This window comes from Phoxinus phoxinus (genome assembly GCF_949152265.1).
Source record: "Phoxinus phoxinus genome assembly, chromosome: 25".
NCBI classification, from domain to species: domain Eukaryota; kingdom Metazoa; phylum Chordata; class Actinopteri; order Cypriniformes; family Leuciscidae; genus Phoxinus; species Phoxinus phoxinus.
The window spans coordinates 25,035,884-25,061,730 of record NC_136900.1 but is presented as its reverse complement, the minus strand read 5'-3'; the positions used below and the strand labels follow the sequence as shown (position 1 = coordinate 25,061,730).

Here is a 25,847-nt window from a genome sequence, read left to right as displayed (position 1 = left end):
TCAGTGATATAAATGCAGAGAAGAGACTGGGATCTCAGTGATATAAATGCAGAGATGAGACTGGGATCTCAGTGATATAAATGCAGAGATGAGACTGGGATCTCAGTGATATAAATGCAGAGAAGAGACTGGGATCTCAGTGATATAAATGCAGAGAAGAGACTGGGATCTCAGTGATATAAATGCAGAGATGAGACTGGAATCTCAGTGATATAAATGCAGAGAAGAGACTGGGATCTCAGTGATATAAATGCAGAGATGAGACTGGGATCTCACTGATATAAATGCAGAGATGAGACTGGGATCTCAGTGATATAAATGCAGAGATGAGACTGGGATCTCAGTGATATAAATGCAGAGATGAGACTGGGATGGGATCTCAGTGATATAAATGCAGAGATGAGACTGGGATCTCACTGATATAAATGCAGAGATGAGACTGGGATCTCAGTGATATAAATGCAGAGAAGAGACTGGGATCTCAGTGATATAAATGCAGAGATGAGACTGGGATCTCAGTGATATAAATGCAGAGATGAGACTGGGATCTCAGTGATATAAATGCAGAGATGAGACTGGGATCTCAGTGATATAAATGCAGAGATGAGACTGGGATCTCACTGATATAAATGCAGAGAAGAGACTGGGATCTCACTGATATAAATGCAGAGAAGAGACTGGGATCTCACTGATATAAATGCAGAGATGAGACTGGGATCTCAGTGATATAAATGCAGAGAAGAGACTGGGATCTCACTGATATAAATGCAGAGATGAGACTGGGATCTCAGTGATATAAATGCAGAGATGAGACTGGGATCTCAGTGATATAAATGCAGAGATGAGACTGGGATCTCAGTGATATAAATGCAGAGATGAGACTGGGATCTCAGTGATATAAATGCAGAGATGAGACTGGGATCTCAGTGATATAAATGCAGAGAAGAGACTGGGATCTCAGTGATATAAATGCAGAGAAGAGACTGGGATCTCAGTGATATAAATGCAGAGATGAGACTGGGATCTCAGTGATATAAATGCAGAGAAGAGACTGGGATCTCAGTGATATAAATGCAGAGATGAGACTGGGATCTCACTGATATAAATGCAGAGATGAGACTGGGATCTCACTGATATAAATGCAGAGATGAGACTGGGATCTCACTGATATAAATGCAGAGATGAGACTGGGATCTCAGTGATATAAATGCAGAGATGAGACTGGGATCTCAGTGATATAAATGCAGAGAAGAGACTGGGATCTCAGTGATATAAATGCAGAGAAGAGACTGGGATCTCAGTGATATAAATGCAGAGATGAGACTGGGATCTCAGTGATATAAATGCAGAGAAGAGACTGGGATCTCAGTGATATAAATGCAGAGATGAGACTGGGATCTCACTGATATAAATGCAGAGATGAGACTGGGATCTCAGTGATATAAATGCAGAGATGAGACTGGGATCTCAGTGATATAAATGCAGAGATGAGACTGGGATCTCAGTGATATAAATGCAGAGATGAGACTGGGATCTCACTGATATAAATGCAGAGATGAGACTGGGATCTCAGTGATATAAATGCAGAGATGAGACTGGGATCTCAGTGATATAAATGCAGAGATGAGACTGGGATCTCAGTGATATAAATGCAGAGATGAGACTGGGATCTCACTGATATAAATGCAGAGATGAGACTGGGATCTCACTGATATAAATGCAGAGATGAGACTGGGATCTCAGTGATATAAATGCAGAGATGAGACTGGGATCTCACTGATATAAATGCAGAGATGAGACTGGGATCTCAGTGATATAAATGCAGAGATGAGACTGGGATCTCAGTGATATAAATGCAGAGAAGAGACTGGGATCTCAGTGATATAAATGCAGAGAAGAGACTGGGATCTCAGTGATATAAATGCAGAGATGAGACTGGGATCTCAGTGATATAAATGCAGAGAAGAGACTGGGATCTCAGTGATATAAATGCAGAGAAGAGACTGGGATCTCAGTGATATAAATGCAGAGAAGAGACTGGGATCTCAGTGATATAAATGCAGAGATGAGACTGGGATCTCAGTGATATAAATGCAGAGAAGAGACTGGGATCTCAGTGATATAAATGCAGAGATGAGACTGGGATCTCACTGATATAAATGCAGAGATGAGACTGGGATCTCAGTGATATAAATGCAGAGATGAGACTGGGATCTCAGTGATATAAATGCAGAGATGAGACTGGGATCTCAGTGATATAAATGCAGAGATGAGACTGGGATCTCAGTGATATAAATGCAGAGATGAGACTGGGATCTCACTGATATAAATGCAGAGATGAGACTGGGATCTCACTGATATAAATGCAGAGATGAGACTGGGATCTCAGTGATATAAATGCAGAGATGAGACTGGGATCTCAGTGATATAAATGCAGAGATGAGACTGGGATCTCACTGATATAAATGCAGAGATGAGACTGGGATCTCAGTGATATAAATGCAGAGATGAGACTGGGATCTCAGTGATATAAATGCAGAGAAGAGACTGGGATCTCAGTGATATAAATGCAGAGATGAGACTGGGATCTCAGTGATATAAATGCAGAGATGAGACTGGGATCTCACTGATATAAATGCAGAGATGAGACTGGGATCTCAGTGATATAAATGCAGAGATGAGACTGGGATCTCACTGATATAAATGCAGAGATGAGACTGGGATCTCACTGATATAAATGCAGAGATGAGACTGGGATCTCAGTGATATAAATGCAGAGATGAGACTGGGATCTCACTGATATAAATGCAGAGATGAGACTGGGATCTCAGTGATATAAATGCAGAGATGAGACTGGGATCTCACTGATATAAATGCAGAGAAGAGACTGGGATCTCAGTGATATAAATGCAGAGAAGAGACTGGGATCTCAGTGATATAAATGCAGAGATGAGACTGGGATCTCAGTGATATAAATGCAGAGATGAGACTGGGATCTCACTGATATAAATGCAGAGATGAGACTGGGATCTCAGTGATATAAATGCAGAGATGAGACTGGGATCTCACTGATATAAATGCAGAGAAGAGACTGGGATCTCAGTGATATAAATGCAGAGATGAGACTGGGATCTCACTGATATAAATGCAGAGAAGAGACTGGGATCTCAGTGATATAAATGCAGAGATGAGACTGGGATCTCAGTGATATAAATGCAGAGATGAGACTGGGATCTCACTGATATAAATGCAGAGATGAGACTGGGATCTCAGTGATATAAATGCAGAGAAGAGACTGGGATCTCAGTGATATAAATGCAGAGATGAGACTGGGATCTCAGTGATATAAATGCAGAGATGAGACTGGGATCTCAGTGATATAAATGCAGAGATGAGACTGGGATCTCACTGATATAAATGCAGAGAAGAGACTGGGATCTCAGTGATATAAATGCAGAGATGAGACTGGGATCTCAGTGATATAAATGCAGAGAAGAGACTGGGATCTCACTGATATAAATGCAGAGATGAGACTGGGATCTCAGTGATATAAATGCAGAGATGAGACTGGGATCTCAGTGATATAAATGCAGAGATGAGACTGGGATCTCACTGATATAAATGCAGAGATGAGACTGGGATCTCACTGATATAAATGCAGAGATGAGACTGGGATCTCAGTGATATAAATGCAGAGATGAGACTGGGATCTCACTGATATAAATGCAGAGAAGAGACTGGGATCTCAGTGATATAAATGCAGAGAAGAGACTGGGATCTCAGTGATATAAATGCAGAGATGAGACTGGGATCTCAGTGATATAAATGCAGAGATGAGACTGGGATCTCAGTGATATAAATGCAGAGATGAGACTGGGATCTCACTGATATAAATGCAGAGAAGAGACTGGGATCTCAGTGATATAAATGCAGAGAAGAGACTGGGATCTCACTGATATAAATGCAGAGATGAGACTGGGATCTCAGTGATATAAATGCAGAGATGAGACTGGGATCTCACTGATATAAATGCAGAGATGAGACTGGGATCTCAGTGATATAAATGCAGAGAAGAGACTGGGATCTCAGTGATATAAATGCAGAGATGAGACTGGGATCTCAGTGATATAAATGCAGAGATGAGACTGGGATCTCAGTGATATAAATGCAGAGATGAGACTGGGATCTCACTGATATAAATGCAGAGAAGAGACTGGGATCTCAGTGATATAAATGCAGAGATGAGACTGGGATCTCACTGATATAAATGCAGAGAAGAGACTGGGATCTCAGTGATATAAATGCAGAGATGAGACTGGGATCTCACTGATATAAATGCAGAGATGAGACTGGGATCTCAGTGATATAAATGCAGAGAAGAGACTGGGATCTCACTGATATAAATGCAGAGATGAGACTGGGATCTCAGTGATATAAATGCAGAGATGAGACTGGGATCTCAGTGATATAAATGCAGAGATGAGACTGGGATCTCAGTGATATAAATGCAGAGATGAGACTGGGATCTCAGTGATATAAATGCAGAGATGAGACTGGGATCTCAGTGATATAAATGCAGAGATGAGACTGGGATCTCACTGATATAAATGCAGAGAAGAGACTGGGATCTCAGTGATATAAATGCAGAGATGAGACTGGGATCTCACTGATATAAATGCAGAGATGAGACTGGGATCTCAGTGATATAAATGCAGAGAAGAGACTGGGATCTCACTGATATAAATGCAGAGATGAGACTGGGATCTCAGTGATATAAATGCAGAGATGAGACTGGGATCTCAGTGATATAAATGCAGAGATGAGACTGGGATCTCAGTGATATAAATGCAGAGATGAGACTGGGATCTCAGTGATATAAATGCAGAGATGAGACTGGGATCTCAGTGATATAAATGCAGAGATGAGACTGGGATCTCACTGATATAAATGCAGAGAAGAGACTGGGATCTCAGTGATATAAATGCAGAGATGAGACTGGGATCTCACTGATATAAATGCAGAGATGAGACTGGGATCTCAGTGATATAAATGCAGAGATGAGACTGGGATCTCAGTGATATAAATGCAGAGATGAGACTGGGATCTCAGTGATATAAATGCAGAGATGAGACTGGGATCTCACTGATATAAATGCAGAGATGAGACTGGGATCTCAGTGATATAAATGCAGAGATGAGACTGGGATCTCAGTGATATAAATGCAGAGATGAGACTGGGATCTCAGTGATATAAATGCAGAGAAGAGACTGGGATCTCAGTGATATAAATGCAGAGAAGAGACTGGGATCTCAGTGATATAAATGCAGAGAAGAGACTGGGATCTCAGTGATATAAATGCAGAGATGAGACTGGGATCTCAGTGATATAAATGCAGAGATGAGACTGGGATCTCACTGATATAAATGCAGAGATGAGACTGGGATCTCAGTGATATAAATGCAGAGAAGAGACTGGGATCTCAGTGATATAAATGCAGAGATGAGACTGGGATCTCAGTGATATAAATGCAGAGATGAGACTGGGATCTCAGTGATATAAATGCAGAGATGAGACTGGGATCTCAGTGATATAAATGCAGAGATGAGACTGGGATCTCAGTGATATAAATGCAGAGATGAGACTGGGATCTCACTGATATAAATGCAGAGATGAGACTGGGATCTCAGTGATATAAATGCAGAGAAGAGACTGGGATCTCACTGATATAAATGCAGAGATGAGACTGGGATCTCAGTGATATAAATGCAGAGATGAGACTGGGATCTCACTGATATAAATGCAGAGATGAGACTGGGATCTCAGTGATATAAATGCAGAGATGAGACTGGGATCTCACTGATATAAATGCAGAGATGAGACTGGGATCTCAGTGATATAAATGCAGAGAAGAGACTGGGATCTCACTGATATAAATGCAGAGATGAGACTGGGATCTCAGTGATATAAATGCAGAGATGAGACTGGGATCTCAGTGATATAAATGCAGAGATGAGACTGGGATCTCACTGATATAAATGCAGAGATGAGACTGGGATCTCACTGATATAAATGCAGAGATGAGACTGGGATCTCACTGATATAAATGCAGAGATGAGACTGGGATCTCACTGATATAAATGCAGAGATGAGACTGGGATCTCAGTGATATAAATGCAGAGATGAGACTGGGATCTCACTGATATAAATGCAGAGAAGAGACTGGGATCTCAGTGATATAAATGCAGAGAAGAGACTGGGATCTCAGTGATATAAATGCAGAGATGAGACTGGGATCTCAGTGATATAAATGCAGAGATGAGACTGGGATCTCACTGATATAAATGCAGAGATGAGACTGGGATCTCAGTGATATAAATGCAGAGATGAGACTGGGATCTCAGTGATATAAATGCAGAGATGAGACTGGGATCTCAGTGATATAAATGCAGAGATGAGACTGGGATCTCAGTGATATAAATGCAGAGATGAGACTGGGATCTCACTGATATAAATGCAGAGAAGAGACTGGGATCTCAGTGATATAAATGCAGAGATGAGACTGGGATCTCAGTGATATAAATGCAGAGATGAGACTGGGATCTCAGTGATATAAATGCAGAGATGAGACTGGGATCTCAGTGATATAAATGCAGAGATGAGACTCACTCGAGGAAATCTGTGACGTGTTTGCGGCTGCATCTGGACCAGGACCAGGGGCTGGTGTTGTAGTTCAGGACCGGGGCCATGACGTGGAACTGGTGCTTGACTCCGTTCTCTCGGCACTTCGGACTGTCGTCATGAGGCATGTTGAACCTACGACACACACACACACACACACACACACACACACACACACACACACACACACACACACACGAATTGAGTTTGCACTTAAAACAAGAACAAATATTTACCAATGGGGTCTTAAATTTGAACTAAGCTTATTTTTTAGACTCCATTGGCAGATATTTGTTCTTGTTTTAAAGGATAATTCCGGTATTTAACACCTTGAGTCTATATTGTAGTTTGTTTTGGATGAACAAGAGTGGTGGACAACATTTTTTTGACAATGGTTCCTCTCTCGAGTTTTTGACTATAATAGAATTGGCCATGGACCCATTTAACATTGGAGTCAATGGGCATGTCCGAAAATGTCATTAAAACAGCCAATAATGTTCGTTTACAAAACTGTTAAACTCACCGAGTGATTAGTGGTGTTCGTTGATGTTCCAGAAACAAAAAGTGTTGCAAAATACAGTTTCTGTCGTGTTTTATTCGTCATTTTGTAAAATCCCATTGTTGAAAAAATAGTTCCACTATAGCAAAATAAACGGATTGGAATCATATATTGCGACGATATATTGTTTATAATCATCAACGAACACCACTAACCACTCGGTGAGTTTAACAGTTTTGTAAACGAACATTATTGGCTGTTTTAATGACATTTTCGGACATGCCCATTGACTCCAATGTTAAATGGGTCCATGGCCAATTCTATTATAGTCAAAAACTCGAGAGAGGAACCATTGTCAAAAAAATGATGTCCACCACTCTTGTTCATCCAAAACAAACTACAATATAGACTCAAGGTGTTAAATACCGGAATTATCCTTTAAGAACAAACTCACTTAATTTTGATGCATTTTTCATTAAACAAGACTTAATATCGTCAGCAATTGTGATTTTTCTCCAGTAAATGTGTCTTTATTTAAGAATGTTTCAATATTTGTGCTGGAAAACAAAACGAAAATACTGAGGACGAACTTTAGACCATACTCAACTTTAGACATTCTACTGACTATAAGGAACTTTGCAACTACAAGTCAACTTATTCTCCTAACCTGAACCCTAACCTAACCCTAACTGAGAGTCTACTACAGTCTATAATACACTAATGAGAGTTAGTTGACATGTAGATGAAAAGTTACTTAGTAGAATCAATGTCTAAAGTGGACTATCGAAATAAAGTGTAAGCAAAAATCTTCTAAAATGCTTATATCCGAAAAACTATATTCATACTGTGGTATTTCTGTTAGTGCCGTGATGTGTGTGACTGACAACAAAAAAACAAAAGCTCTTTTTATGGCAGAAAGTAAAAATAAGTTCGTGAAGTAAAAGCTGTATTGAGACGAATCTGACGTCCGGAATAGAAATGCAGTGATGTCAGAGTCCAGAAACAGCTGTGTGTACGCAGATCCTTCACACTTCATAAGCTCCTCACACACATTTCATAAGTTATATTCTGTCCGAATCGGTTTCATTTCAAGAACATCTGTGCTGATGATCAAAAGAGTTCGACTCGCTCGGAAACTGTGTCTGTCCGTGTCGTTTATACGCCGATCCCCGGACCGGAGTCACACTTCGCCATAGGACACCAGCAGACGACAAACATGATGATCTTCCTCAGTGTTTCTGTCTCGTTGTCCAGCACAAACATCTAAACACTCTTACATCAAGACACATTTACTGGAGAAGAACTATGAGTCTGAAATATTGATCAAAATGAAGTGAGAACAAATATCTGCCAATGGAGTCCGTTCGCAAAGACCCGCCCCCCTTAGTTACTGTCGCTATGTCCGACAAAATAACGCTACGCTGCTCTCACACACACACACATGTTCTCGCGCAGTGAAAAACACATCGCGGAGAAGAGAGACACTGACACACACTCACAGACACAGACCAGCTTACGTTTCGGTTACTTTTGATATTAAACATATTAAACAAAGTCTCACCTTTCAAATTTGGTCATTTTTTTTAAAGAAATGTAAACAATACCGTTTTGTGGCTCTTTAATGTGTGTGACAGATCGCTGTGTCGCCTCAGTTAAAGCCGCTCGTGAACCGATCATCTCTTCCTTCATTTATAGCATCAAATAAACATGAATGAACATCAGAAGGAATGTTGTTTTAACCGCGGAAAGACGTCAGTACACTCCGCTTCTCAAGCTCAAATCCTCCCATGTTAATCTACTAACTCTCCTTACTGCTGTGTCCGACAAAATGGCGGATGGCGAAGTATGATTGGTTAGATCACCTGTCAATCAAGCTCTCTGCAGGGTCGATTAGCAGATATTGTTCTTGTTTTAAGGTTTAAAGCATAAACTATCTCTTTTTTTCTCCAGTAAATGTATCTTGATTGAACAATGTTGAGATATTTGTGCTGGAAAACAAGACAGAAACACTGAGGAAGAACATCATCACTGAAAAAAAAAATGTGAAGGAACATTTTCAAGTAAATTTTTACAATTATTACAAAAATGACAAGAACACAATTAGAGGAAAAAAGAAAAAAAGAGTTAACTCTAGGGTTCTTGATTCAATTTGTAAGAACCCTAGATATCAAAAAGGTTCTATGTAGAACTCTAGGGTTCTTTATTCAATTCTATGGTTCTAAGGTTCTATGTAAGGAGAACAATTTCTTAAAAGTCTGAATACTACTTTCATATTTAATGTTTTTTTCTTCTTCTAGTGATAAAGCTTGTTTACGAGCTGTTTAATTACTAAAATTGAATTTAAATAATAAAAAATGTAATAAAACCAAAATAATTATTTAAAGATTCTATAGTCTGACGGAACCCTGTACGGTTCTATAGAATCTTCCCTTCTAAGAGAAACACATCGAATTAAACGTGAAAGTTTGAAGTACACTGTAAAAAAAAATGTTTTGGTTTAACTTAAAAAAGCAAGTTACCTTGTTTCCTTAAAATTTTGAGTTAATACAACGAAGAAGAATGGTTTAATAAACAGAAACTCAAAATAGTATGTTATCTTCACACACTAGTTATCGAAGTTGATTTGACAGAAGATAAAAAGTTGTGATAAATCATGAAAATGTTTTTTTTAGAAAAACTGACTGCAATAATAATCAAAAACGTACTGCAATAAACTGTTTTATTGGCATCTTTGAGAAATCTTCCTCGCGCACGAGTTTCATCTGGAGGGCAGATTGAACATGTTGCTGTATTGTGCTGTGAACGGCTTCCTTTGGGCGTTTGCTTATGGAAAAGTGATTTTGTAAGGCGGCTTGACCTCGACGTCCCACTGCATGGAATTCCCTCCGCATGACGATCATTCTTACACACACACGGATCCACACTGGATTCATTTATACAGAGAGAAACAGTCCTTCATGAGGAGGCCGTGTTCTGAGCTCACGTAACATCAGGAACATGACACCGGTCTCCTCATTAATGCATTAAACCATGTTCTTCCTCAGTGTTTCTGTCTCGTTTCCCAGCACAAACATTTACTGGAGAAGAACAACGACTGAAAATATTAAGACTTGTTTACTGAAAAATGCATTAAAATGAAGTGAGTGAAAACAAGAACTAATATCTGCATGCTGGAGTCAAAAAAAAAGAAACTTTGTTCAAAGAGAAACGATTATTCTTCTGACTTCACTGGCAGATATTTGCTCTTGTTTTAAGCACAAACTCACTTCATTTTAATGCATTCTTCAGAACGCAAGTCTTAATATCTTCAGGCATTTTGCTTCTTCTCCAGTAAATGTGTCTTGATTTAAGAACGTTTAGATATGTGTGCTGGAAAACGAGACAGAAACACTGAGAAAGAACATCATGTATAAAGAGCGTCTGTCAGTCTCTCTGTAATGAAAGCGTCGGGTCTTTACTGCGTTCTGCACCTGTGTTCTCTGAGATGTGTGAGTGTGTTTGAGAGGAGCTTGTGTCTGAGGTGTGTGTCTGAGATGTGTGTCTGTGAGTGTGTTTGAGAGGAGCTTGTGTCTGAGGTGTGTGTCTGTGAGTGTGTTTGAGAGGAGCTTGTGTCTGAGATGTGTGTTTGTGATGTGCGTCTGTGAGTGTGTTTGAGAGAAATGAAACACGAAGTATGCACATGGAAACTATTTTTGGCGTATAAATGGCACGAGAAATAACATCCGTGGTATAGATATGCACTTTCATGGGATCGTGTTGGTTTGAGAGAAGCTTACACGTGTCCCAGCTCGTGAGCGATGGTGAAGGAAGAGCTCAGGCCGTTCTCCTCGCTGATGGAGCAGCTCCGGTGCGGGTCACACATCGTCCCCAGCTCCGCCAAACCTTCAGGATTACACACACACACACACGCACACGCGCACGCACACGCGCACGCACACACACACACACACACACACGCACGCACGCACGCACGCACACACACACACACACACACACACACACGCACGCACGCACGCACGCACGCACACACACACACGCACGCACGCACGCACGCACGCACACACACACAGAGACACACACACACGCACGCACGCAGGCACGCACACACACACACACGCACACACACGCACACAGAAAAGCATAACATTAGTCAAGTCGAGTCTCCTTCATTTATACAGCGCTTTTAACATATAGAGTTCCACAGCAGCTTTACAGTGATCACAGGAGATTACAGTAACAGAGATTACAGTAACAGAGATTACAGTAACAGAGATTACAGTAACAGAGATTACAGTAACAGAGAGTGTTTACAGCAGATCTAGAATAAAGTTATTGTCCAGATAAAGTTAGTTCTGATTGACTCACTTCCATTGCAAAGATCATCAGTCATTAACTTACACGACATCGTTCTAACAGAAAACCCTTAATGCGCTCCGGCTCATTCACACACACACACCAGTGTTTGGTGATCGAGAACGCAAACCATGAAATAAGTTCCAAGGTGCAAGCGTTGAATAATTTTGAAAAGCGTTATCATCTCCGCGTAAGCTTCAAAAACGTGAACCTGTGAGAACGCAGATAGCGTGCACATGCGCATCACGTGTTTAGTCTATAGATTTGCGCGTTTAAATATATGTGCGCAGGTGTGTAGTTTTATTTTACAAATTGACCTCAACAAATGACTCGTCTGGCCTGAAAAATTCATAATACTGAATTTTTTGTCGCTTCCTCATATCCATGAACCCAGTATCCAGCGCTTTCCCGCTGTAAGGATCGCTGGGACGCCTGGATGAGACTGCGGGCCCTAAACACCTGCAGGACCCTGGGTCTGTGCATTCATGACCACAGCTGGCCCTGTGTGATGACCTGATGACAGACCGGTTCTGCTTCAGGAACCAGTTTCACTGCAGGAACCAGATTAAGTGACACACTAATCACACACTAATGAAAAGGTCCTGCATATGGCCTACTATGATGAAAAACTCAAACATATGTGAAAAGATACGCAGTATCATAAGAGCTGTTGACACATGACCAACAGGACTAAAAGATACACTGCAAAAAATGCTTTTCTTACTTAGTATTCTTGTCTTGTTTCCAGTCCAAATATCTAAAAAATCTTCAATCAAGATGCATTTACTAGATGAGTAAAATGACATAAGATATTAAGTCTTGTTTTCTGGGGAAATAAATACAAATTAAGGGAGTTTTTGTTTAAAACAAGCTAAATTATCTGCCAATGGGGTAAGAAAAATAATGTTGAAAAATAATGTTGTTTCTGTTTGAATTAAGATTATTTTTCTTACCCCATTGGCAGATAATCTTGCTTGTTTTAAACAACAACTCCCTTAATTTTTATTTATTTCCCCAGAAAACAAGACTTAATATCTTATGTCATTTTACTCATCTAGTAAATGCATCTTGATTGAAGATTTTTTAGATATTTGGACTGGAAACAAGACAAGAATACTAAGTAAGAAAAGCATTTTTTGCAGTGAATTAATAAATTCATTAAAGAAAAACACCTGTTACGTCGCATGCAAAACAATGTTTTGTAATACTGCCAGATTGATTAAATTTTGACATCAAAAAGGAGGAAAAACAAACTATTATTTAAAAAACTAAATATAAAACATTATGCAGATTGAGCAAGAACAAACTTAAGTAATTTTGATTTAAAAAAAAATATTTTTATTATTTAATGTGAAACGGTATGAAGTACAATAAGCACACAATACGTTTGAAATAATTAATTTGCATTTTCAAAAATACTATTAAAACACTAAATTTGAAACAGTATGCATGAAGATATTTAATTAATGAAAAAAAAATATATATATATATATTTTGACATATTTTTACTTGAAAAATAGTGTACAAGTCCTATAGAACACTATTTTTTTAAATGTGTGGCAATCAAATAATGAGTCAAATATATAAAAAGGTGCTTTGACACGACCACACTGAAATATGTTATTTTTGCACTTTAAAGCATAACTCAGCTGTGCGCTACAGGTTTGGATGAAACAGAGAGAGTCCTTACCTAACGTGTCACACTTGTCTTTTGCTCGACAGATGTCCTGCCTGAGAAACAAACACACTCATGACACAACACACACTACACAAGTGTTTATGCTTTCAATCCACTGTCGTAATGATAATCACATGATCAAAGCTGTGACTCAAGAAAGGTTGTGAGGTCAGAGGTCAAGTTAAGGTCACCTGGTTATGAGAAGGGCCGTGTCATGATGACCCGGGTGACTGTCGTCCAAAACATTGTGGCTTTGTTGCCACGTGCAGAAGTTATGAAGTGTCGCGGTGGCGTAGAAGTTTATATTCGGTCCTTCCTGAGGAAAAACACACACTTTTACACACAAAGCAGTTTATTATATCTGTTTTATATTTAATAATCACTCAGATTTTGTCTCAGGACACTAATATTCCACTGTTTTTCCAAAACTTCCACACAATAAGTCAATCTTATCTGAGAGGTTTCCCCTAGACTTCCACATTAATGAGTCGGCTCAGATCTTTTGATGAGCAATTATTGAGATCATATTGAGTTTTGATGGCAGACTTTGGGGTCTTGAGCAAATCTGAGCACATTTTGAGACATTATTGAGCTCTCTTCTGAAACTGTTGAAGAGACACGTGAGATTATTGGGGCTTTTTCTCTGGAGAAACATCAGAGACTTCAGCAAAAGTCTCCATTTAATCTCACTGCTGTCTACGAGAAACAACTGAGAACACAGAGAGATCTCATTTTGCTCATTTATGTCTCAGGACACTTCATGCAGTCTCAGATTTTTCCCTTAGACTTACACATAAATGATAAAGCTCAGATCATTTGATGAGAAATGATTGAGATCATATTGAGATCTCTGACTTCTGATGACAGACTTTTGGGGTCTTGAGGAAATCTGAGCACAGTTTGAGACATTATTGAGATTATTATTGAGACACGTGTGGGTCTCTGGAGACACATCTGAGACACGTAACCTCACTGCTGTCCAGGAGAAACATCTCAGAACGTACACAGATCTCACTTGTCTGTTGTCAAAAGGATGTTTTCTGAAGTACCTGTTCGTTATGTATGACGATGAGCTTGACGATCATGATGTTGATGAGGTTTCCCACACTGGGGTCTCTGTAGATCGCTGCAACCTGAAACAAGAGAGAGAAATACCCATAATCCCTTGCTCTTCCAAACACACTGATAATAAACCACATCAGATGTTGAAGTTTAAAAACAAAGTCCTTTCTCTCTTTTAATAATTTTGAACGAGTTATCCATGCTTTTATCACCACAGGGCTTGACTATTGCAACTCTCTCTATTTGGGAATTAGTCACTCTTCTTCAAACCGCCTTTAGATGGGTCCACACGCGTCTGCCAGGGTTTTACCGTGAGCTCGTGAGCACATCACCCCTGATCTACAGTCTCTATTGATTTTAGAGATTGATTTTAAAGTGCTTTTATTGGTTTTTAAATCTTTGCATGGTTTAGCACCCCAATATCTTTCTGACCCTTTCATTGATTTTCCACATAAAAACCGAGACTTTGGACCGGCACCAACAATAACTATTTTAAATCAAAGTTAAAATCTTTTTTATTTGATCTGACTTATAATTCATGAATTCAGTCTTTCTGTGCTTTGTTGCTTACTTGTGTCTTTGTCTGTATTTTATTTAACCCCTTATCAAGCACCCCACCTTTTTTTAATAGACATGAAAATGCACATTTCAAACTTAAATGGTTGTAATTCAAGAATGCTTTGGTATATCGATGTAAGATTGGTCTTGTTTTAAAGAAGACATTTGGTAGATTTTTGTAGAATTGAAATAAATTAAGAAAGTTAAACAGAAAAAAAGTTATAGAAGTTTGAGAAAATGTACAACGTTAAAAAATTTATTATTCATATTTTATATAAAATATATATTTTCAAAACCTGGAGGACTCTAAAAATGCAAAAAAATCAAAGGCAAAAATCTGAACAAGTTGTGTTTCAAATGTTAGGTTGATATCTCAGAATATAAGCGTTCAGTGAGATTTAGTTTGGGCGCAGTACCACACTTCTCCACTAGTGGACATCACTGCCCATATAAGGGCGCCTCCATTTCCATATGTTGTTTGAGTCTGAACCATTATTTTTACAATTGTCATACAATTTATGAAGTAGACATCCTATTCAGAAGTAGTGTTGGAAGTTTGGCAGATTTAGAAATGAACTCAACCTCTAAGAAACACAAAAGATCCCGTATGTGCATTATAGCTCGCCGCCACATCACTAATGCTGAATCTATTATTGTTTTCTTTATATTTAAAACATTTTCAGAGCTTTTTTTCTAAAATAATTGAATGGATGCTATCTTTTAAACTCTTGGCATGAAAACAAACTGAGGTTTCTACCATTCTTTCATGATTTTTCATGTTCATCACTATTTCAAAATAAAGGTCTGAACACGCCTCAGGAGTATGAACATATTCTTGCTGCAAATTGATAAATTACGGCTCCTCTGTGTATTTTGAAAAGCAGTCACCAAATATGTAAACTATAGATTGAAAGCTTTCAAATGATATATAGTTTGTCAGGATTAGTTTAGGTTTAGTATAGGATATTACTGCCGGCGATGGTTATTAATTCTGTACAGCACATTGGTCAACAGCAGTTGTTTTTAATTGTGCTTTATTAATAAATTGAAATGCATCTAATGAATCGTGTTTGAGGGGGTTTCCTGCCCAAAAGTCAAATGGCTGTCCTGCGCTAGATCTTCTAAATCTTCAAGCGAAACTTCAAACCCTGAGGCGATCCAGCCGGAAGTCATTAGTTCTCCATAAACACTGTGTTTAGAAGAAGCCAACGGGGAAACTCAGACAGACGGCTTCAATTACAGAGAGAGACACACATCTCCACTATACATCACTGTCACACACACTGATGCAGTCTTCTGATTGGCTGAGGGAACACGCCACTATGACATCATCAGAACACTATGGGCCCTATTGTAACGCTCTGAAACGCAAGTATCTCTGTGGGCGGATCCCGGCGCTGTTGCTATTATACCGGCGGGATAAACGACTCTTGCGCCCGACGCAAATCTAAAGTGTGTTGGTCTGAAGTCTTCATTACTCACAGGTGTGGTTTGGGCGTAACGTGAAATAAACCAATCAGAGCGTCCTCTCACATTAGCTTCGGTTAAACAGGCGTATAATAATTTGGGTAAATGTGTTGCTAGATTTATGTATTTCTTCACATCTTCACGGACACAACAATGATTTCCCTCGTGTGTTAATATGTTTCCTTGTAATAATGTATGATTTGCAAAAATGAAAACTGCTGCGTCTGTTTAGATTAGAGAATCAAAGTGTGTGTGTTGTTCACACGCTACATAATGGCCAATCACGCGCCCTTAAAATAGCATATGACTAACGCGCGGCGCCGCTGTCTTTAGACTGGGTTTCTCCTGGTCAGCGGCGGAGTTGTTTTCTGGAACTGCAGAATATCACCAGGGAACGTTTGCGCCGGAACACACTCCTCTTTGCGCTGCACTCGAATTAACGCTAGATGTTTTGATATAAATTACAGACATGCATATGAGGAATAATTTCTCAGTTATTTTGCTTTATTTCCAGATTCACTCATAGACTCGTTCTTACGCACTAGAGCTCGATCACACATGCGCTAAATCTCTTGACAAACTAAAAGGCGTAAATGACATCTGTATGTATTCTAAATAAAAGACACAGATTGCACTGAACGCTGTCGCTCACACACACAACTCTGCGAATGTTCGTTGGAACGATGGTTTCGGGAAACGCCGACTCGCTGAACCGCTGATAACGACAGAACGTACGAACATAGTTGCGATGCTTTTTGGAAACGCACCCCTGATCAACATTCAGTTTTTAATTAGCATAAATAAAAGGCAGTATAATCCTCTCTGGATCTCCGGTGTGGATGTGCTCTTCTCTCACTGACCTCGGTGTTCTCTGAAGGATCTGCTGTAAATATTGTCCACATGTTGTTTTGAACAGTTTTTACTCATTTATATCTGGATTTAAACCCAAAAACTGGCTCATTAAATCAAAATATATGGACCGGAGCAGTGCGGGTGGCCAGAAGACCCCCTGATGCTCTATCAAAGCACGGCCTTGTGGGTAAAAAGTCCAGCCAAGTTATTATGGAGTAAATCAGTGCATGAGGTATGGAACCAATTATTGATTAAAACTATTTAATAGACTTCAAACCGACTGAACGCTCATGAGGACAACAGCAGATTTATGAGCTCAAAAACAAGACAAACTACAGATGTTTTCTCCAGAAATAATATATAATTCTAACATCATTAGTCATTTGTAAGGCATAAGAGAGTGAAAAGAATAAAGCGTTGATTTACTTACTACTGACATGATTGTGAGTATGTAGTGCTCGAGGTTGCGGCCGTGATGGCGGAGCATCTTGCTGTCGGCCGTGACCATGAGCTCCACGAAGCGCGGGTACGACAGGAAGCGTCTCTTGCGGGAACGGGACGCGCTGGGACCGTCCTGGGAGCGCTTCCGCATCGCTTCCTGTATCGACATCACTTCCTCTTCCAGAGTTCTGTTGCTATGGAGACTGATGGGATCGTTGTCGTGATGTTCTGTGGGAAAAGAAGCACAACTTCGTAAACCCTTTTACTGTGTTACAGTACAAATTACATCAATATATTAGATTAATGTATATTTAAAGGCACTACAAATGATTAAAATATGTATTTTAATTTAAATATTTAAATGTTTAACTAGAAATAAAACATTAAAATAACAATAATAATACTAATTTATATGCAAATATATATAATTCATATTATATATAAAAATTATGAGTTATTAGTAATATTATTAGTAATATAAATATTGCAATATACAATTTAATAATAACATACTTTTATAACAACAAATCTTTATAGCCCCTTTTACTGCATTACAGTAAAAATTAAATTAATATATTAAATTAATATATATTTAAAGGGAGTATCATTTCTACACTGATTTTTATATGTATTTTTATTTATGAAAACGCTGAAGCGCACACACACACACACACACACACACACACACACACACACACACACACACACATTGTTTCAGCCGTCATGTGTCTCTCAGCTGATCTGGAGTCAATTTTCAGCACGAGCCGCTCTGATGTAATCCCACATGTGGTGTGTGTGTGTGTGTGTGTGTGTGTGTGTGTGTGTGTGTGTGTGTGTGTGTGTGTGTGTGTGTGTGTGTGCGTGTGTGTACATCATCATCATCTTCATCTTCATCATCATCTTCATCATCATCATCATCTTTATCATCATCATAATCATCATCTTCATCATCATCTTCATAATCTTCATCATCTTCATCATCATCTTTATCATCTTCATCATCATCATCTTCATCATCTTCATCATCATCATCTTTATCATCATCATAATCAATCATCATCATCTCCATCATCTTCATCATCACATCATCATCCTCATCATCATCATCTTTATCATCATCATAATCAATCATCTTCATCATCATCTTCATCATTATCTTCATAATCTTCATCATCTTCATCTTCATCATCTTCATCATCATCATCATCTTTATCATCATCATAATCATCATCTTCATAATCTTCATCATCTTCATCATCATCATCATCATCATCTTCATCATCTTCCTCATCTTCATCATCTTCATCATCTTTATCATCATCATAATCAATCATCTTCATCATCATCTCCATCATCATCATCCTCATCATCATCATCATCTTTATCATCATCATAATCAATCATCTTCATCATCTTCATCATCATCTTCATCTTCATCATCATTATAATGATGAAGATGATGATGATGATGAAGATGAAGATGATGAATGATTCATCTTCATCATCATCATAATGATGAAGATGATGATGATGATGATGAAGATGATGAATGATTCATCTTCATCATCTTCATCATCATCTTCATCATCATAATCTTCATCATCATCTTCATCTTCATCATCATTGAGCCGAACGCTTTGAACAAACTCCATCGTTCCAGCAGAAAAAACTTCAGAAAATGATGATGACACGCTTTACGAGGAGGACATCTGCGTGTGTTTATTCACACACACCGGACGACACACAACCAGCACTCTGTAAACTACACACTCATGCTGACGGGTCAGGTGGGACCTTTGACACAAAGCTGGACTTCTTCACACACTCTGATGCTGATCTAAACATGAGATCACTGATGGAAACCAATAACTCGTGAGAATGAGGCTTTAGCTGGAGTCATAAACACACTCACTGAACTGTGTGTCACATGACAGAGACCTGAGCAATGGCTCATCCAATCACATTACAGAATAGAATTTTAATGAGAATTAAAAAAAAAAAATATATATATATATTTAGGAAAAAAAGTTAATATTATATATTAAATGAAATAAAATAAATAAATATTAAATAAAAATAAATATTTCAATATTAAATAATTTTTTTAATATATTTAGCAAAAATAAATACATTTATAAATAAAATTAATTTAAAAATGTTTTGAGCAAAAATAAATAAATAAAAATAAATAAATACATTAATAAATAAAACATATATTTAAATTTAAATACATTTTAAAATATATTTAGTAACAATTACTTAAAAAATATACAATTATATACACAATTTCTTAAAAAACAAGTATTAATATCTCATGCCATTTTGTTTCTCAAATGTATCCCGTTTGAAGGATGTCATGAAACTTCAGTGACAATAAACTTCACAATCATTCATCAGAAACACGTGATTGATCATCTTCACCAGGTTATGTCTGAAAACCTGCAGATTATAGTTATTAAGAGCAATCTCTGGAGTACTATTGTTACAAGTTCGTTTTTTATAATGTTTATTTCACTTGCAAATATTTAAGTTAATGATAACAACCCTGATAAACACTAAACATGAGCAATGGCGACATGAAACTTGACACTACTAAACAGAAAACATCAAAAACGGCCTCAACCAAACAAAGCAGCGCATTCATAAAAGAGACACACACACACACACACACACACACACACACACACACACACACACACACACACACACACACACACACACACACACACACACACACTCGTCTCCTGAACAGACGAGACGAGTCGACCCGTACTCCCGCCGGTCACATGACCCGAAGAGCCAGATAAACACACTGATCTGAACGCCAGGAACATGCTAACATCTCACGGCAGCGCTTGAAGCTTAGCCCTAAACTCAAATTAAAGACATCCTATAATAACTAAAACGCTTGTTATACCATTTGAGATATTTAAAACTTGAAAATACTTTCTTTTATACTCGCACATAAACTCCTGATTACATTTTACAGTCCACAAATCTTTTTAAGTCACAAACCTTGAAAAACCCCAGATGAATGCGACGGTAAAGTGGCTAAACTGCACGTAGAGCTCAGAAACCCGTGCTATTAGCGACACCGGTGGCCGTTAGGTGAACTGCAGGCAGCAACTATTGCCAATTACTGAAACTTTACATTTTTAGATTATAAAGTCTATTTGAAAGTAATCTAGATCTGAGTATGTGAGTCGGCTGAGCGGCTCTTTCGGTGTTAGCCTGAACATTGTATAAGCATTAGTTTGACGTGTCACTGAACGGAAGAGACTCTCAAGAGCGTAAACATCACATCTTTTCCTTCACATAAAAATCAGTATACATGCTTAGACTTGTAGTCAAGACCGCCAAAACCGAGACCAAGACAGTACTGAGACCAGAGGGTATCGAGACCAAGACCAAGACCAAGACCAAGTCGAGACCAAGACCAAGTCGAGACCAAGACCAAGTCGAGACCAAGACCAAGTCGAGACCAAGACCAAGTCGAGACCAAGACCAAGTCGAGACCAAGACCAAGTCGAGACCAAGACCAAGACCAAGACCAAGACCAAGTCGAGACCAAGACCAAGACCAAGACCAAGTCGAGACCAAGACCAAGTCGAGACCAAGACCAAGACCAAGACCAAGACCAAGACCAAGACCAAGACCAAGTCGAGACCAAGACCAAGACCAAGACCAAGTCGAGACCAAGACCAAGTCGAGACCAAGACCAAGACCAAGACCAAGTCGAGACCAAGACCAAGTCGAGACCAAGACCAAGACCAAGTCGAGACCAAGACCAAGTCGAGACCAAGACCAAGTCGAGACCAAGACCAAGACCAAGTCGAGACCAAGTCCAAGTCGAGACCAAGTCCAAGACCAAGACCAAGACCAAGACCAAGACCAAGACCAAGACCAAGACCAAGTCCAAGACCAAGACCAAGACCAAGACCAAGACCAAGACCGGTCCCGAGACATATATCACTATACAGGCTTTCACAGACAACCTAGGAAGCCTCTTTTCTTTTACTGTCGTTACAAGCCAATCACACATTTGCAATAAAATGCGATTAACGCATGAAAGTTCTTACACACGGCCCCTTTAAGATGTTCAAACACCTGACTCTACATACACTCGACATGGTTTCGAGCTTCTCTGACGACAGAGAGTGTAAATGGATCCACGTCCAGGTGTGGAGATGAGCCACTTTAACAGCCCTTATTATGGAGACGCATCTCTCAACACGTCTCCAGACGAGCCAGACGCGAGCCCAGCGCTGACGGAGAAGCTCACCGCTGCTGTGTTAGCATCGCTCAGGGGCTTATTATAGCAGTTCAATGTCAATATTCACTATATCACATTCTCATATCATATCACATCACTCAAACTACCGCCGAGCAGCGCTAGATGTCAGACTGAGTAGAGCGCTTCTAGAGTCGAGTAGAGGCCGGTTTCTCTGTCGGACACAGGAGATCTGAGGAGGACGTCTGCGGCAAACATGCACCCGTATCTCGTGAGAACAATCGCTTCAGAGATGAAGACACAGCGTTTGTTCTCCGCCGTTGTGTTTCAAAGGAGTGCTTACGAGGACACCCTCATCCTCTGGATTCAGCAGACACACACACACACACACACACACACACACCACAACATGTCCATGCAGAGAGGACAAATCACATTAATATCTCAAACTCGGCTCAGAGATCTCAATCCTTCTCATCGGCACATTTATTTTACTGCTCTACTGCAAAAAATGCTTTTCTTACTTCATATTTTTGTCTTGTTTCCAGTCCAAATATCAAACATTTCTTAAATCGAGATGCATTTACTAAAGTAGTAAAATAACATAAGATATTAAGTCCTGTTTTCTGGTGAAATTTATCAAAATTAAGTGAGTTTTTGCTTAAAACAAGCAAAATGATCTGCCAATGGGGTCATAAAAATAATCTTGTTTCTGTTTGAATTAACATTATTTTTCTGACCGCATTGGCAGATAATTTAGCTTTTTTTTAAGCATTAATTCCCCGGAAAACAGGACATAATATCTTATGACATTTCACTCATCTAGTAAATGCATCTTGATTTAAAGAGTTTTAGATATTTGGACTGGAAACAAGACAAAAGTACTGAGTAAGAAAAGCATTTCTTGCAGTGTGATGAGATGACTACTCCTTTTTTATGCGTCTGTACTAGAAAGTGTGATCAGATATGGCGAGTCCACTTGGTACGGTGATCTTTCTGTAATATTAAAATTAAAGAAACTAAATATTGTTTGAACTTCGATGAAAATGATTGGACTGAAAGACTATGACAGAAGGTTTAAAATCTCTTTTGTACCGGTATCAGTTACACTGTTGAACATGAATTAGTGAAGTTATTTATTTTTATGTGTATGAATATTTTGTGTAATTTTTTTCATGTATCAGGTTTTGGCGAAATGCTGGCTATGGAGTCCATTACAAATTTCCCTATCAGGAACAATAAAGTATATTTCATTTCATTTCATGACTAGTGACTCGTTTTGGACAGAGACATTAAAGTTGATATATAAACTAAACGCACCTGAGAACTTCATAAAAGAGTAAAAAGCTTTGAGCAATAAACATTCAGGGAAGCATAACGTCATCGTCCATCCGCTTGGCAGCCTATAAACTGGGACAGTTGGCACGATCCGAACACATCCCATCTTCCCTTTCATCCTCCTCTGTCTCTCTCCGGCCAATCGCAGCTCTGCTTTAAGACAAGACTCCTCTTTCAAGCCAGACATAAAGAAGTGCCCCATCACTGACCCTCACAAAGACGGGCTTTATGTGTCCGCAGACCTGCGGAGGCCGGTGGAGAGAGAGAGTCCCTCACCCATCCGGACCCGTCTCCCTCGCTTTTAGCACGCCGGAGCGATACTGTACAGTTCAAGTTATCATTATTCACACATAATCATAAGACATCAGTCATTAGTTTGAGTATCACTGTAGTTGTAATAAATATGGGCGTTACAGAAGGTCATGTGATCTGAATCTGAAATAAACAAGACTTTTACAAAAAAAATTTAAATAGTAATATTTTTGTACTTGTTTTACGTAAAAATAATTTTTTTAATGTATTGGGAACAGTGGTGGGGAAAGTTACTTTTAAAAGTAATGCAATACTCCCTAAAAAGTAACTAATTGTGTTACTTAGTTATTTTATGGAAAGTAATGATTTGATTTTTTGTTTTATAAAAACCAAAAAAAGTTATATTTTTTGGTAAATGTAAAGGCATTTTCACACCGAAAGTGAAATGAATAATCCTCAGGCTGAAGGAAATGCAGTTACACTTTATCTTAAGATGTCATTGTTACAGTGTAATTATACATGTAAGTATTGAGTAATATTAATGAACTACATACTTACTATAGGGTTAGGGTTTGGTTTAGGGTTGCATGTAATTATGCATAATTTATAGTTATTACTATAGTAACTACATGTAACATGATGTAACAATGACGCTGTAAAATAAAGTGTTACCGGAAATGCAGATTCATGCCTGTAATTTTAAAGCTTTCAGCTGTGCTGCCATTCTGGATCAACTCTTACTTCAGCAATAAAAACTACAAAATTAATTATTTTTTAATTATTAATATGGTTGAATCGGTTTATGGAAGGTCAGCAGCAAAGACATTGGTTAATAAAGTGAGATTAAATGCATTAAGTACACTTGTGTTATTTAACATTTTTGAAGTTTGTGTAATACTCTGCATATGCATTTAACTGATTTTATTAACTTTGAGGAATAATCTGTTTTTGAGCAAGTAAATTGATTCTCACATTAGTCTAGAACTAGAACTAATCATGTTTACACGTTTATCTCTGCACTTACTCACGCTTTATCTCAACATGCAGACAGGAGAGGCGTCAGTCGATACATGGGATACATAAGTAACTTGAGTTACTTTTTTGAAATAAATGTAAAAGTAATGCGTTACTTTACTAGTTACCTGAAAAAAGTAATCTGATTACATAACTCGAGTTACTTGTAATGCGTTACCCACAACACTGGTTATGAACATAAATCTTTTTTGTCTGATGCACTAAAAATGTTTCTTTTTTACTTATAGATATATAATATGTGACATTGGCAGATATTTGTTCTTGTTTTAAGCACAAAATCACTTAACTTTGATGATTTTGTCAGAAAACAAGTCTTAATATCTTCAGTCGAGGTTCTTCTCCAGCTTGATTTAAGAATGTTTAGATATGTTTAGAAAACAAGACAGAAACACTGAGGAAGATCATTTTTTGCAGTGCGTCAGTTATGATACTATGTTCACTAAAGCCCTTTAAACGGGTTAGTTTAGTGTCTTCAGGCTCAGATCACTGAACACACAGACCCAGCTGTGTGTCATGCACAAAAACAATTACGAAACTACATGAAGCGCTTCCCCCATAAAGCCCGAAGATCCCGGTTAATCTGTCTGCCTTTGCAGCATTCATCTGGAGATCTGGCACTCCTCAAACACAAAACAAACAGAGCCGCTCTGAAACTGAGCTGTCCTGGCAACCGAAGCCAGCGAGCGCACTACGCCAGATTAAGTCCAGACGGCAGCGCTGGCTTGGGCGTGTGTGTGCCGCGAGCGAACTGCGCTGAAGCTCTTCTGGATCTCTGGCAGCGGCGGGAGGAGAGGCGGTGGGCGGCAGGTGCACGAGCGCACAGGTGAGCAACCTCACACAAGACCCTTTAAAGGGACAGTTCACCCGAAAGTGAAAAATAGCCCATGATTTACTCACCCTGAAGCGGTCCTAGGTGTGTATGACTTTCTTCTTTCAGACGATTACAATCAGAGTTATATTAATAAATGTCCAGGCTCTTCCAAGCTTTATAATGGCAGTGAATGGCTGTCCAAGTCCATAAAAGTGGATCTATACATGATAAAAGTGCATCTATCCATGATAAAAGTGCATATATCCATCATAAAAGTGCATCTGTCCATCATAAAAGTGCATCTGTCCATCATAAAAGTGCATCTGTCCATCATAAAAGTGCATCTGTCAATCAAAAAAGTGCATCTATCCATCATAAAAGTGCATCTATCCATCATAAAAGTGCACCTGTCCATCATAAAAGTGCATCTGTCCATCATAAAAGTGCATCTATCCATCATAAAAGTGCATCTATCCATCATAAAAGTGCATCTGTCCATCAAAAAAGTGCATCTATTCATCATAAAAGTGATATAACTCTATTCAACTGAAAGAAGAAAGTCATACACACCTACAGTAAGTGAGTAAATCAT

At 38.8% G+C, this 25,847-nt stretch overlaps 1 protein-coding gene across 1 annotated transcript in view; it reads right to left on the bottom strand.

The window, feature by feature from the left end:
* Positions 1-25,847, bottom strand: part of LOC306993245 (A disintegrin and metalloproteinase with thrombospondin motifs 20) — a 118,376-nt gene that overhangs the window by 79,050 nt on the left and 13,479 nt on the right. Inside the window, exons 4-9 of the mRNA XM_079602911.1 lie at positions 17,578-17,816; positions 14,258-14,341; positions 13,400-13,524; positions 13,221-13,261; positions 10,954-11,059; positions 6,667-6,813 (exon numbers count right to left, since the gene is read on the bottom strand). Of these exons, the coding sequence (XP_079459037.1) occupies positions 6,667-6,813; positions 10,954-11,059; positions 13,221-13,261; positions 13,400-13,524; positions 14,258-14,341; positions 17,578-17,816 (742 nt within the window). The remainder of the gene's footprint in view (positions 1-6,666; positions 6,814-10,953; positions 11,060-13,220; positions 13,262-13,399; positions 13,525-14,257; positions 14,342-17,577; positions 17,817-25,847) is intronic.